The following is a 15,216-nucleotide window of genomic DNA, read 5'->3' as shown; positions in this document are numbered from 1 at the left end:
ATAAAACATCAGAATTGTCTTCTCTTTGCTGATACCATTTTGGTAGAGACCATGTTACAGACAGACAGATCAATAGCCAAGCCAGTACTTAAATTTTTCGTCAAAACGCTTTACAATAAAACCAAAACATTTTTACATTTGAAACAGTTCCGAGCCTCTTTGCTCTGTGTACTTTCTTGTTGCCAGTGTAATTATTTTTGTTAAAAGTGTTATTACTGGTATAGTTAAGACCATATAATCTATAAAGGCATATTTATTGCTACCAGGGAACTAAGCAATAAGCAGTTTAAGCACATTCCTAGTATTACAGTTAAAGGAAACCCAGAGCCTTGGAGGAGCTGTGGACCCATGCAAGAGCAGTGGCCTTTTACGCTGTCTGCAGCAGAAAAGTTTAATGTTGGGCCACTGGAAGGAGAATTAGCTGTGATGACACCCCTCCACCTCCGGGCAGACACACATGTACGAGAACTTCATCATCAGATCACTGCGTTTTTTCTATTGTTGTGAGAAAGCCAATAAAAATAAACTGCTTGTATAATTAAATATCTTTATAAATAATTTAATTTGAAATTGGTTTTCATGATAGACAGCTTGATAAAAAGAAAAATTTTGGGACTGGATATATTTAGAGACATAAAAGTGCGAGTAGACTTTTGATCACACTTTGGTTCCTGCCAGCTGGAAATACAGAACATCAAAATGCAAAGCAGTGTTAAAAATCAGTGAAAATCAGTATATGAAATCTCAATGACTACATATTGCTCTGCTACTTACATCATCTCATTGCAAATTTTATGTAAAGTTTTATGAAGATACTGCAGTTAAGTGAAATCATATTACAATTGAACCTGACACGACGTGTCAGAACGGGGCTGGATTTCACACTAAAAATGCTATCAGTAAGATTGATCTGATGATACTGAAATCAGATAGATCGTGAGGAACTGCCCAAACTAACTCTAAACATCTCCTTCACTTTCCTTCTTGAAATGATACAGTCAGAGCAACAACTTGAACAATTAAAAGTATATCAACTGAAATGATAAATAGGTGCTGTCAAAAAGTCCCACAAGAAAAATTCTTAAATTAAAAATTTACCTGATAACATAAGTCCTAAAGGGTATAATGTGCTGCATGACAGCAGGGATGTGTAGCCATATTCTGATCTATAATGCAAAAACATAAATAGATAAAAATTTCATTAATGACATTTAATGAGAATGTTAAAAAAATGAAATATTGCTGGTACATTTGCACGTGTAACCCTACTTTGAAAAAAGGCTGTGGTGTTGTTTTTCATTCAACTTCAACTCTTTCAACTTCTCGATTTTCTGATGTTCAAATTTGCTATCTGAGGAATGTTTCTGTTACTTATAAACAGGAGTTGCATCTTTTCTTCTAACCAACTGGAAAATACCAACTTTTTATGAATAGCATTGTACTGCCCCAATATCTCATTTTTGTATTTTCTGTACTATCTTCAGTAGGAAAAACTGTTACTGAGCCTTGCGGGGTTTCTTTTTCCTTTTTCTTTTGAAGTCTACAAGAAAATGATCCCGTTCTTCCTGTTCCGTGCAAATCTCTCCTAAACCAAGTACAATTATTTGACTTGTTTTGCTTCTTAGAGCTTATATATCCTACAAAATAAAATTGTGTTTTACAACCAGTGATTAAGCACAGTATTTTACTACCATATTTGCATTCCCGTATTTACCATTCTGCCTTACCACGTTTGCAAAACTCTGTGCAGGAAGAAAACGTACGCAGAGGAAGAAAACCCTGAAACAACCATTTAGCACTGTTGTGAGGAAAAGAGGACCAACCAAACTACTTACACAGGCAAAGTCACAAGTTCCATCTGCATTTCAAAAAGGAATGCTGAGCCTGTTAAACCTGTTATAGAAAGACAACTACATGCCAGGTAAGGAATCTCGCACAGATGAAACAGTAGCAGCTGCTACTACTACCCACGTAATTTTAATCATGTGCGCACACAAATCCTGTGAGTAACTCACACCATCAGCTACTCCAAGCTGTCATGTTCAATTTACATGTCCGTGTTTATTCTTAAAAAAATGTTTCATCTTTTCAACTGATGCAATAAATTCTGGCTATGGAATTCTGACCAGGATTTTGGACAATTCTGTACACAGAAAATCTAAATTCTTCTCCTTGATAAGAGAGAAAAGTATTAGCCCATAGTAAAACTGTACCACCAGTGTTTATTTTAAGTGTCTCTGGAATTAGCCAAATAACTTTCTTGAGTTCTGAAAAAAAACTTTTCAGACTTACTTTCTACAATGCAACTAACACTACACAGTATCAATACTAACCTACTTTGCAAGACAAACCAGCCAAATCCGCACATTGCAAAAAAGACCACATTTGGAATGAGTTTCTGATCCAACTGGCAGTCTCAAGAAGCAAAAAACGCTAACATCCCACAGATAGAAAGTGTAACTTTGTTCTTGAAATAGGAATTAAATAACATTTTGACATGGAATTTCAAGAATGACAAAGATATTATTGCATTTACACAATTTGACTTTTTAACATGATGTGCTCTTTTTCATGTTTGGTATGATACACAAAAGCAAATGTATTTCTTTGTGAAATAAAAGTAGGAAATTTTTTTACAGCTTTTCTTGTTCATAGTAATTTTCAGTCTGTTTTAATCCAATCTCCTAAAGCCATTCATCTCTACACTTGCATTACATACAAGTTACATCCTCAGAATTGAATTAAGGGATAATTTCACATGTTATAAATGAAAATTTAATTTTCATCATGAACTCAAATAGAAAAATACTAAATTGCTGAAGTCAAATTACACAGAATAACATATAAAATGACAGGAGTGGCTGTGTGGTGCTTAATTACCAGCTGGAGTTAAACCACAATAATAACATGCACAAAATTACACTTAAAATCCACAACTTTCATAATACTATTTTTTTTTTTTCCTCCTGCTAGAAGAAAGCATTTACAGCATCTGCTCTGTTCTCAAGCTTCAGGTGTCTTTGGGTTTTTTTTATTATTTGCTCTTTATCACAGGTAATTAATTTCCAAAACTCAGTGCATATCTCAACAGTTTTTACTTCCGACTTAAGTTTTGAAGTTCCATACAGGGAAATCAAATGAACATTTTGGAAAATATCAGCATTATTTCAATTAATTCATCTCTACTGACAGGGCAGTGAATTCTCCAGAACATCCATAAAACTGAAATGGTACAGAGTGAAGCAATGACGGGCTTTTTCAGGGAGGTTTAAACTCACCACAGAACAAGCCATCAGTCACTGATTTCTCTGCACCTGCTGTTTTTTTAAGACCACCAACACAGGATCAGGTAGTCAGACTGAGCAAATACCCCAGACTGTGAAATGAGGAAAAAAAGGAGGAATCAAGTATCTAACTAAAAATCAGCAGAGGAATAGCCTAAGTAGAAACAGTCAGTCTTGCCACAATAGAAGTTGCTAGGAAAGCATCTTTCAGAGCCGTGAGCTAGAGAAAGAAGAGTGCCAACTAGCCAACTCCCTGTGTGAATTGCATTATGTTACATTTGCTGGCTTTGTTATTACAAATATAAGCTTGTCCAACAAAGACATTTAGTCGAACAAGATTTCCTAGTTAAAAAAAAAATGCAAGGAACCATCTTTTCAATAGTTTTAATGTCTCTATAAAAAGGAGACGCCGATAATCACAAGCAAGCAGCTCAGTTCCCCATGGACTTTACTAATTCGTGGTAATGGTCTTCTCTTGTGTGCATGTGTAGAGTGCATGTAATGAGATATTCACCTTCCTTTGTGGAAGAAACAGTGCAAATGTTTTCCACACCACCCCGCAGCCTTATCTGCTAAAAGCTGAATGTTACTGGTTTTCAGCAAGTGTTTCTTTGACTTCAGTTTACTGTCTTCCAGATTTTAATGAGAAATTGACTGGCTCATCCATGCTATAATCTTTCTGAAAATATTTTTGAAACATTTAAGATAGCAGCTAAACAACTCATCTCAGATTTTGCAATAAATTTCAGCATGGGTATTTCTAGGACTCTTTACCATAATGGCTACTTAACTGCCATTCTCAAGAGTTGGTATAAGAGTTACTATGCACTATGATTCCAGATTTACATGTTGTGAACCAGTTACAGTTGACATTGCAAAGCAGTCCACTTGAGCTATTACTGACTGGGCCATTCATAAATCTCCCACTATACCCATAAACTCAAATGCATTGGGAACCAAGTAGATTAACAGAGTTCTTATTGAGACCACCAATATTTTGTCCACCAAAAGTAGTTTTGTGAATGCTGCTTTTTGCTTTATTGGACTTTGGTATATCATTTCACAGGCAGACAGAAACATTTAATAAATTATTTCTTTTTACCTAAATATGAATCACATAGTGAGACAATACAAAAAGAAACAGGGAAAGAGACACATTACATCAAAATTAGAAGCTTATGTACTGTTATAGAGGTAGAGGATTTTTATTTTTTTTTAAGTATCGAAGTAAAAATGTATTTCATAAAAAAATTAGCTGCTTCATTCAGAACTAATTAACATATGGCAGTTCAAAGTCAGAAGTACCACTGACAAGTACAGTGAGTGACACCAAAATTCATGAAGTGGATGAATAAAGCACATGACACGTAAAACATTTTCTTATACTTTCTGCAGTGAACTGACAGATAAAATCTAAAGAGTGTTTTTTAAAAAAAACAGTTGTCCTCTAACTCACAGAGATTTGCCAGCAGAGCCAGAGTTCAAAAGAAAGATTCTAGATGAATGGTAAAAAATATAATGCTGGAAGGGTTTGTAGAAGCAGTACCTCTGCTGGCTATGGTCTGGGTTGAATTTCATTTTATCTGGCAGGCTTAACCACAGCATTTATGTAAAATAGCTGCAAGAGACAGCTATATGTATTACCTACTGGAACAAAAGATAAATGCAAAGTTGCTAAGTAATTATCTGAAAGGAGAAACTTTGCTGAGAAGTACTTTGGGTTAGGGCACATGTAAAAAGAATTTATGTGGAGAAAAAAAGACTTTAAAAAGGACAGTGAAGAAAGGCAAATGTAGTTTATAAACATGCACTGGTATGGGATAACTAGGAAATGGGATCTGCAGTCAGAATGCTTGTTGAAAAAACCACTGGTATCTCGGAGCAGCCACTCAATTGTTCAGAACAGTTTTGTTCATTCTCACAATAAATAAAAAAAGACAAGCAAAAATGTTTGGTTTTATAACTGAAATTTACTTCTAAAGCAGAATAGCCCCTAAGACCACACACTTTCAGCAGATCGTTTGATGAAGACTGCAGGCTGCACTGACAAGAGCTAAAGATGAAGAACTCATCAGATTATCACATGAAAGCTCATCAGATCACACAGAAAGGACCGGAAGATAACATATCTCCAGCTTAACAGACAGGTCCTGCAATAGTTGTCCTGTGCAAGCTTACATGAACAGAGCATATCACAGCCTTACTCTTTTGTTCTCTGACCTACAAGTTAAGAATCTTTACACTAAAAGGATCAAGACTGAGTGATACAGATCCACAACAGCTTTATTTCAGCCACCAGTTCCCTCTACGCAAACATATTCGAGTATTTATTTAGAACATCATCCTGGCTGATCAGCAGTTACAGCATCAAGGAAGGAAGGAAGATGTATAGGAGGAAGGAACTGATTTTAAGTATTTAAAATTGTAATTTGTGTCAAAATTATGCTAAACTCACTTTAGACAAGACATAGCAAACTACTTTCTTCCTTTTTGCCCATATGTAACATCAACAAGATAGGCCATGGCTTCACATTCTCACATTGCACTGTCTTCATGTGTCCTTTCTCAGATTAGTGCTTATTCCTACTGCAAATCTCTTCAAATTTCCACTAACATCCATTCATAATTCTACCAGTCAAAAAGAAGTAGTGAAGAACATGTATTCTAAAGCTAAGTAAAAATAAAAGATAGTTACCTCTATGCTGCAAATATGTTTAATGATATAAAAGCACAGGAAACTAAGAAAAGAAATCTGTAGGCTTCTCCCTTGTGCCACACAAAAAAATAGCTAAAAAATTAATATAGCCCGAAGAAGTTTAAAACATTTCCATGACACAATTTCAGGAACGGAAATGACCTTTGATCGTGCTCTTGTAAGTATTTTCTGGCGCTGTTACAATCTTCATATCTAGGTACAACCTGCAAAACTACTTGTGTGCTTAAGAGATGTATAAAGTTTGGATGATGAAATGCTCAGTGGACCAGCAAACATCATCACACTCTTAACAAGGAAAATATTAAAGCATTTTTCCTCCCTCCCTCATCCTACAGAGTTTTCCAGACTTCCTTTTACTTTTTGGATTTAACACTGAAGAATTTAAAGACAATACTTACATTAGATACCACTGTGATAAACGCATGTGCTATAAGAAATGGCAGTGTCTCAGGGGTTCCATATTCGAAACAATCCTTCATGAGGGAAAGGCCATTTTTTCCACAAAACAGACAAACATAACGAAGCAAGTGCAATGGTACTTCTACATCCTAGAAATATTTATAGAACATAAGAAAAGAGAAAAAAAAGAATGTGAATAATCAATATTAGATCCATTCAGAAATACAGGAAATTCAAAAACTACATTAGTGTAACAGAAATGTACACAAAGGAGCAAGCATGGCTATTTTAAGCCTCTAGGAAATGTGGACCTATTTAAAAATAGACAACTTACGTTCATATCACAGAACGCCCCTAATATATTGCTTTCTTGAGCAGAAATATCCTGTTTGAAAAGAAAAAAATAAAGTCACCTGAAGCAATAAAAATACATTTACAGAACAAAAAACTGACCATTAACAGATATTATAGCCAACTAAGAAAAACACCCCCAAACCCCTAATTTAGAAGACAGAAGCTCAAGCTTTGATCCACTTACACGTTGTACTTCTCCAGTTCACCATTTTACCTTTTTTAATATGCGTTTTTAAATACACAAATATATACAGTTGGGTAACATCTTAGCAGTGACACTCATGACTGGATTAACAAATCATTCTTCAATCCCACCTTCCTTAGAACACCAATTTTTTTCAACAGGAATACTGCAAAGGGGATAGTCTGGCACACTGGCTGCACACCAGCCTGAGAATTGCAGAAGAAAGCAATCTATGAGCTTCTGAATGCAATTTTTGCATAAAGATGAGACACATATCCAAACATCTGAATTTAGATGAAATGTAGGATGTTCTACAATCCTACACTTGACGACTTAAAGGGCTAAATTGTTGAATTCCTCATTCCCATCAGAATATTAAAATGATTTATCTTCAATTGCTACATTCTTTTACATCTAACAAAACTCTCCATATGAAATAAGCGTCTTGACAGGATTAACTAAACAGGGGGAAGGAATTGTATCACCCTATCGTTCTGTTAGCTACCTGCTGCAACAAGAAATCTATTTTCAAGTAGTAGTAAACCAAAGAGGGTTTGGAAAAACTGCTTTTCTTTTTAACACTCACAACATCCACTTGTTGGGCAGTATAAAGCCGGAATTTTCTTTATTAGGGCTGTTACAGACGCTGTGTGTATCTTGCATACATGGCTGGGAGCAAAAGGGCACTGAAGGTATCATAAAACCTGACTGTAAAACCACAATATTGCCATGGATACTTGCAGGTAGTTACAGCGTGCATTCTTCTGCTTCCCATCCCTAGTTCTCAAATCAAATGTAAGCTTAACAAAGTTTTTTTAATGAAGTTTCCTAAATATATTTCAAATAGCTGTGTAGGAGTAAGCTTCATAAAACTGTACCAGAGGATTCTGGAGGCAAGCAATTTTAGATGGATTAAGTGTGATATAAACATTTTGAATTATTCAATATGCTTATATTATATCCAAGCATTTATTTTCTTTTTTATTCTGCTGAACTCCAAGTCATGCCTGAACTCGTGATACTCCAACAGTTATTTTTAAAACAGCTTTGAAGCCAGTAGGTGGTATGTTTTCAAGTAGCAAGAAAAGGTGTTCAGCACTCTGCTCATGAAAACTGCAGAAATAGTGTGAGAAATGTCATTAGTTTCCTTGAATAATACAGAGACAAGTGAACTACAGTTCTTAGGATACAGAAAGCAAGAACTCATGGAGGTCTGGTGTGCAAGTCTTGCAAAGCTTACTAAAAGTGTTGCAGTTGAGAGATTGACTTTAGGAAATATGACTTCTGTTCTTGCAGATGGAAACCAGAACACAGAGAGAGAAATCCTTAAAAATCAAGTTTGTAAGGCAATAAGAGAATTCCTGATGGGAATTCCTAATTGAAGTCTGACATGGACATAACCTTGGTGAAGGGCACTTCGTTACGGAGATCCTCCAAGAAAATATTTATTTGAAAAAGAGAAGCAGAGATAAGATTCCAGACAATCAGGGACTACAGCTATAGACACCTAAACAACTGATTATTCCTCCCCCCCCCCCCTTATTTCATCCTCTGTGAAGAACAGCTAACTGGTTGGGTAGCTCCCTTCAGAATCATTGTTCATTCAGAGACAGCACACAGTTCAGGAGTGCATTTACATTGTTGCTTTCTTCTCTACAGGGTTTTAAAAGCCTCTATTTTCTGGATTTATATTTTCCCTCTCCAGTGTCCCTTCTAGGTATCACACTTGCTGCACAGAATGAAGAGTAGAATAGGGCATAGTCTTAAACTATTCTCCTAAATGGCATCACACACCCAAAACTCCAACCTAACTTAAAAGTATGAACAGTTCTCCAAAAAATCACCAACTGTATTTATAAAAATAATTTTCTTTTTGATGAAAAATAGACACAAAGGCTTCTCTGGGCACCAAAAAAATTTTTTAAATAGTGGTAGAGTTCAACAGAAGCAGATGTTTCCAGATGCTACCTTTACAGATGTTTTTTTCCCCAGTATTTGTGTCCTGAAGTGAGTTGAGCTCTGATGACTGCAAGCAATGAAGCCCTTTCAGAAATCCAAACTTAGTAGAAAGGCATTTTTCATTGCGCTTCTCATGACTTGAAGGAAAGTTGCAATCAACATTCTGCCTATACAGACTCATATTCATTCTTCACAGGTCAAGAGCATGGACTTGTCGATATACTTGATTTGCTTCCATATGATGGAGTTCCACTGTCCCCATATGCAGCATATTTCTGTGATACTTCTGCCCTCTGCAAGGCCACTTCTGCTGTCAGGAGTACACAGGCCTTCTGGCTATCAATCAGGCTTCCATGCTCTTCAGTTTCATACTTTAGAAGTGTTGTAAGGGACAAAAATAATTCTTAGCCCTTATTTAAGGAGAGAATCTATAGGATCACACACAGGCAGATATGCTTTTGACTACCAACAGATCTTGCTTTACTGTTAATTTTCATCCAACTTTGTGAACTCCTGAACTAGGGAAAACCTCCTACTTTCACAAGAATGGTTTTCTGCTCTGCAGGATGGTCAAGTGTAAAATGGCTTTGGCAAGCACCTGAAAAGAAGGTTAGACTTACAGACTCACCCTCTGGCTGGCTGCTGCCTTAATAGAACAATCATGGGGGTGTATGGAGAGCAAAGGCTAACAGTAATACTGGGTGCTAATTCTCACCAGAAGGTCATAACATCATTTGAAAACCTTACATCGGAAAACTTTCACTGACAGCCTAACTGGTCAGTTTTAGGCAAAGAAAAACCTTACTGGACATGGTGACTCCATGAAAATGTGTAAATTTGCCCCAAGAATCTGAAAAAAATGACCTTCTGAAGACAGCGAGAGTAGAAAGTGGAATCTGTTTTCACAGATTCACAGAATTGTTGGGCTTGGAAGGGACCTCAAGAGATCAGAGTCCAACAGCTTACATTACTACTCTAGAGTAACAGGACCCTAGTGCTTCCTAAATATAGAAAATATCAGTTTGTGAGAAAAATGATTGATGCTGGGACCTTTTAAATGCAAATAAACAAAAAAAAAAATCTCCTCAAAGAAGAAAAAAGGTACACAATAAATATGGCAGGTTAGCATGCTTCCATAGTCCACACCTGCAAACACAAAAAGTTTAGCAGAAAAGAAAAAACAAAAGCCTTTTCCCTCACTTGTCTGTACCTCAGGAAGGCATTTTTCATTCTCAGATTTCCTTTATGTTTTTAAGATAGCTAATGTATGTATTTGATAGTTCAAGTGATCAACAAGCTACATGTTCTAGTATGTCTTGAGTGATAACCAGTCACAGTTCAGAAGCCTACAGCATACGTGTCCAAATCATTTTATGGCTGCACATCAAGCAAAAATGAAATCCCACCAGGCACTTAAAAGATTTTCTTTTCATCATTTGGAAGTGAAATTGGAAGACAGAATTGTCATTTAAAAGAAGCACGTGTGCTTATACGTAGAAAAGCTGTTCCAGAACTGTTCATTGTATATTCCTATGAAGCTGGTTTCAGTAGGTGTCCCACTGGAGTACAAAAGATAAATCACTTCACTAGTCATTAATTTATTAATTTTTTAACTGACAGGATGTATCTACTCTGTTAGGTTCTTCCTTGCAGAAAATGAACTACAGATTTATTTATGTATGGTTAAAGTTTAAAAGACAGACCAAAATCCACAAATACTAACTTTGCTTCCTTTTCCTACACATACATATTTGTGAAACAACCTCTGTTCACTTATGCCCGTATGTTTTGGAAGCAGACAAGCAACCCAAGTCCAGCCCACCCAAAAAGCCCATTCTGTTGTGGATTTTAACTAAATTTATTGTTAGGGACTGCAGGATTCATTCAACAAGAACGGATTATACCACTCCAATATACATAACCCAAAATTATACATAACTTAGTATCTTCTCATTTTGGACTTGAGTTTCAAAACCAAACTTAACCATTCAGAACTCCCAAAGCTTTCTAAATAAGAAAATAAAAAAGACTGGGTTAACTGTAGCTTAATTCTCCACTTTGACTTTCTCAAAAACTTGCTGGATAGAAGCTTTCCTCACCTAGCTTAATACATCTCTTCTTCACTACAAATATTCTAAGAGAATTGTTTGTTATTAGACTACCACAAGTTGGAAGAAAACCCAACCTTTCCCAATAACTATATTGTTTTAACTAGGATGTGCTAACATCACCTTATTTGTTTCTGAAACCATTAATAAGACATTGCAAGATTTATGATTATTTTCTGATTGGTTTGTGTGTTTTTCATAAGAAAATAGGGCAAGTGTGAATGGTACTAATAACAAACATGACAGAGAACTATCAGCACTGTAGAACAGAGCTACTCCTATAGAGCTCGGTCAGTTATTCCAGTCAATTCAACATCTTTTCTAACAAGTTTGGTCTTGCACAAAAGTTTAGTTTATGAAGCTTTGCTTCTAGAACCAGAGATTGCAATGAAAAGATTAGTAAACTATTAATGGGTTACCTTCTGGAAGAAAGGCTTCGCTATAGTCCCCTTTTTGCCTTCCTGTTATTTAAACAGTACAATAATTCAGTGTACAGTTCCATCCAACACTTATCAATATATTACCTATAACAATTAAGCCTATTTTAAAGAAAGTGTAAGAGTATGTGTCATTTAAAAAAAGTTTCTCTGAAAAGTTCTACTGAGTTCAACAGGAGAGCTGAATTTGCCCATCCTGTGTGAAAGCAACTATCACCAAACACACAGTCTAGTCATTAATGAGAACAAATAACCTTTCACATAATAATTAAATATACACATAAAGATAAGATATACCTCTATTGTGGGATGAGTATTATGCTTATAAGCAGTGTACAGAGGAAACTGAATCTGAAAGATTTTTGCCACACACAGCAACAACTTTTCCTTTTCATCAGTGCTCCATAAGCTAAAAGCATCAGTGTTCCTTGCAGACTCCTCCTCTGTCAGGATACAAGTTCTTGCAGAATCTAATTTTTTCTCTATAGATTTTTGTCGTTCTCCATTTTCTTCTTCATGAGACTCTCTTTCTACATTCAGTGGCTCATCAGCATGATTACTCTGATCTTGCCATGTTGAATCTATATTAATAGTGCAATGTTTACAGAGCTGGTCCCGCAGAGCTTGAACTTGGGCAATCACTAAGTTAATAAGCGCACATACTACTTGGTTAAAGATCTCCAAATGTTTATACTCCTTGAAACAGCACAGACATTGTCTGTAAGAAAACAGAAAAAAAAGTAATAAAATTCCTGAAGTAGCTAAAATCAGAACAGGTAACTGACCAAAAGGACTCTTCACATTAGAACATTTTAAATCACAAAATATTTGACAGACCCATAAAAGTAAGGTAATCCAAATAAAACAGACTCTACCCAGCAACAAGTGGGAGTCACAAAACCTTCCTTAAACCCTGTGAGCAGCCCATTATTTCCAAATGCTCATCAAAACCATGAAGTCCCGGTTATCATTTAGCAGATGCCACTGTGAGGAAAACACACAATAAGAAACCTTAGGGCCAAGGTCACCATATTCCTAAGGAAGCCATGTTCTTCAGTTTGTTCCTGAATCAGTTTCCTTGTCTGCTTTTCTCTATTGATATTAATTGCAATCATAATTGTCAGCTGTGTAAGAACTAATTACTGGCTTGTGGGGTGTGTTGTTTGGTTGTCTGTTGGGTTTGTTTTTTTTTTAAATCAACAGGGCTTTAGTACAATTTTATTTTTAACTGAGCATTTAAGCTCACTTCCTGCATCTGCACTTGGATATGTGCACACCCTATGCACACTGGTACTCTTTATCCATATGGGAAAAAGCAGTATCAAGCATCTTCGTCACTTTCTTCACTATGCAGGCTCAGAGATTACTGATCTGAGTATCTACCAAAAAGAACAAAGGGGAAAACTATATACTGTCCCTTTACCAATATGACAAGCAAAATCAATCAAATCAGCAAGTTAGAATACTCTACTACAGCTCTAGTTGTGGCCAAATGTAACTATATATATCAGAGAGATTCTGGGTGCATACCCCCCCCCCCCAAAAAAATAGGTAACCCTAGAACCTATTGTCTGGGAACATTTGCTTCTTCCATACAAACAAGCACCCTCCTCACTCTGAACAAAAGGTGGAGGATATTGCCCTAGAAAGATCTAAATTCTGAAGATCATAGAGAAAAAAGCAAGTGATAAGAAAGGATGCTTCAATGAAGACTAATATTAAATGCTTGTAACAGAATCTTTGAGATGGACTCAGCTCTTTCTCACTCAAACTTACTGAACAATGTAACTGGTAGATAAACTGGCTGCTATCTTGCAGTAAGTAACCTTTCTCCTGTTACATGGAGAACAATGAACTCCAGTCCACAGTTCTCAGACACCAGAATAATTAAAAAATACACATACTACTTCTGAAAGAAATTAGCAGGCAGAAGACAGGGCAAGCAGTCATCAGTAAGAAGTGATTAAAAACATCTACAAAGCATAGCATTTAATCTAAAAACTAGTATTAAATTATGATTTGTAAGGAAAAAAAAATAGCTCAGAAGTGTGACAGGTAGAGGGTGCTGCCTCTCCTGAGGGAATAAAACACGCCCTTGAGCTACAGCTCTTAAAATACATACATTCTGAATACAGATATTTATATATATGACTGTTGGTTAGACACAAAGATAACATTCACTATTCTCTAATTCCAGCACAGATACAATGATGGAAGCATCTGAAACCTTTTGTCCCATCCATGCAGGAAGAAAAATCCTTGTAATACTGTGCAAGTGGAGTGTCTTCACCCATTTGAAAAACATATTTTGTTATTTACCTGTAAATGTATTTTCCTATTAACAAATTACAATAAGTTGCAGGTAAAACAAGCATATCCTCAAGCATTTATCCTTGGGGGAAGATATGTACGATAGGTCCATTGCTTATGTCTATAAATTACTACCCAATTTGGCTGTAACAAATTATGCTTGGAAATAATGAAAACAATGTCTGGGAACTACATCTCACATATCTGTATTTCAATGGCAACCAATATCAGAGAATTCTCTGTTGGGCAAAGGGACTTTCTGTTTCAAGACAAAGGCGTAGACAAAACATCCAGATCTTCACGTATCAGTCTGAACGTGTTCACAGGAAGAAAAACTCCACCAAAAATTAAAGATCTATGAAAAAGTGAAAAATTTCTTTGAACATAACCATTTCTGATAGAAAACTTAAATGGGAACACTATTACATGCAGATGGAAGAAAAAGGTATTCTTCAGGTTGAGTTGTCAACTGATCCTCTGAAGGAAAGTAGGTATTTGAACTACAAGTTAAGAAAATCTAAAAAAAAAAAAAAAAAGATCTTAAGGAAGGCCTCAAGCACAAAACAAGCAAAACTCTCAAAAGCCCATCTGGCAGAATAAAAACAGGACATGACATTAAAATGTCAAGTAAAAATCCTTACTGTGGCCTGTTGCTAGACTCTGCTTTGAATAGGTTAAGGACTGTTTCCATACTCTTTTATAGTATGGAACCATACATACAGAAGGTAAAAAGAAACCAGAAGAAAATAAAAAAATTGTTAAGTGTTATCCAATCTTTATTTTTCTTCAGGTTGGATTTGTCATGTCACAGCTGTAGACCTGAACAAAACTCTAAAGAGATGATGACCTGGAAAACAAATAGGTTGCAATTGTTCCTGGACAAACTTGGGATATAGGACCTATCAAGAAATGACAATATTCTGTTTCCTGTTCCTGCTGTTTATTTTGATTTAAAAATCCTTCTCTGTTTCTAATCACATGTTGCAGTTAATGGATTTGCTTTGAGTGCCTTTTTTTGGCATAACGATTCCACTTTTACAAGTATCCAAAGCATGACACTCCTTTTTCTTCTTCTGCAGTCTTCTAAATACCAGAGTAACATTTTCCAACTTCTTCTCTATACTTTTCCAAATACATCTTACAATTCAGTTTGGTCTTGTGACCACAGTTGAACACTGAATTCCAAACATCCTTACTATGGGTTCTGTCTAAAGGCCAATATCCATACAATTCCTTGTGCTGGGAAAAAAAATCAGTAGCTGTGAGGTAAACTTTTTTTAAAAGCCCAACATAAAACACCAACCGTAATTTAAATAGCAGATTAAAAGGCATCATGTAGTTGATTTAAGAAAACCATGTCTTAAATTTTCTTTTTCAGTTTAGCAGCTATGGGCTGCAATCATTCGTCATCTTGACTCAGAGTATTATGACATTAAGAAAAATATCACATGATGTTCCCATTTGG

General features: G+C 35.9%; 1 protein-coding gene across 2 annotated transcripts in view; it reads right to left on the bottom strand.

Moving 5' to 3' along the window:
• The window catches only part of USP34 (ubiquitin specific peptidase 34), a 129,774-nt gene that overhangs the window by 95,321 nt on the left and 19,237 nt on the right, over positions 1-15,216 (bottom strand). For both annotated transcript variants that reach the window (XM_084262502.1, XM_084262503.1), the window contains exons 3-6: positions 11,739-12,159; positions 6,734-6,784; positions 6,399-6,548; positions 1,099-1,166 (exon numbers count right to left, since the gene is read on the bottom strand). In XM_084262502.1, the coding sequence (XP_084118628.1) occupies positions 1,099-1,166; positions 6,399-6,548; positions 6,734-6,784; positions 11,739-12,159 (690 nt within the window). The remainder of the gene's footprint in view (positions 1-1,098; positions 1,167-6,398; positions 6,549-6,733; positions 6,785-11,738; positions 12,160-15,216) is intronic.

This window comes from Gallinula chloropus (genome assembly GCF_964237585.1).
Source record: "Gallinula chloropus genome assembly, chromosome: 3".
Lineage (NCBI taxonomy): Eukaryota > Metazoa > Chordata > Aves > Gruiformes > Rallidae > Gallinula > Gallinula chloropus.
Note: the sequence above shows the minus strand (reverse complement) of the source record. Positions and strands in the feature narration are given on the sequence as shown.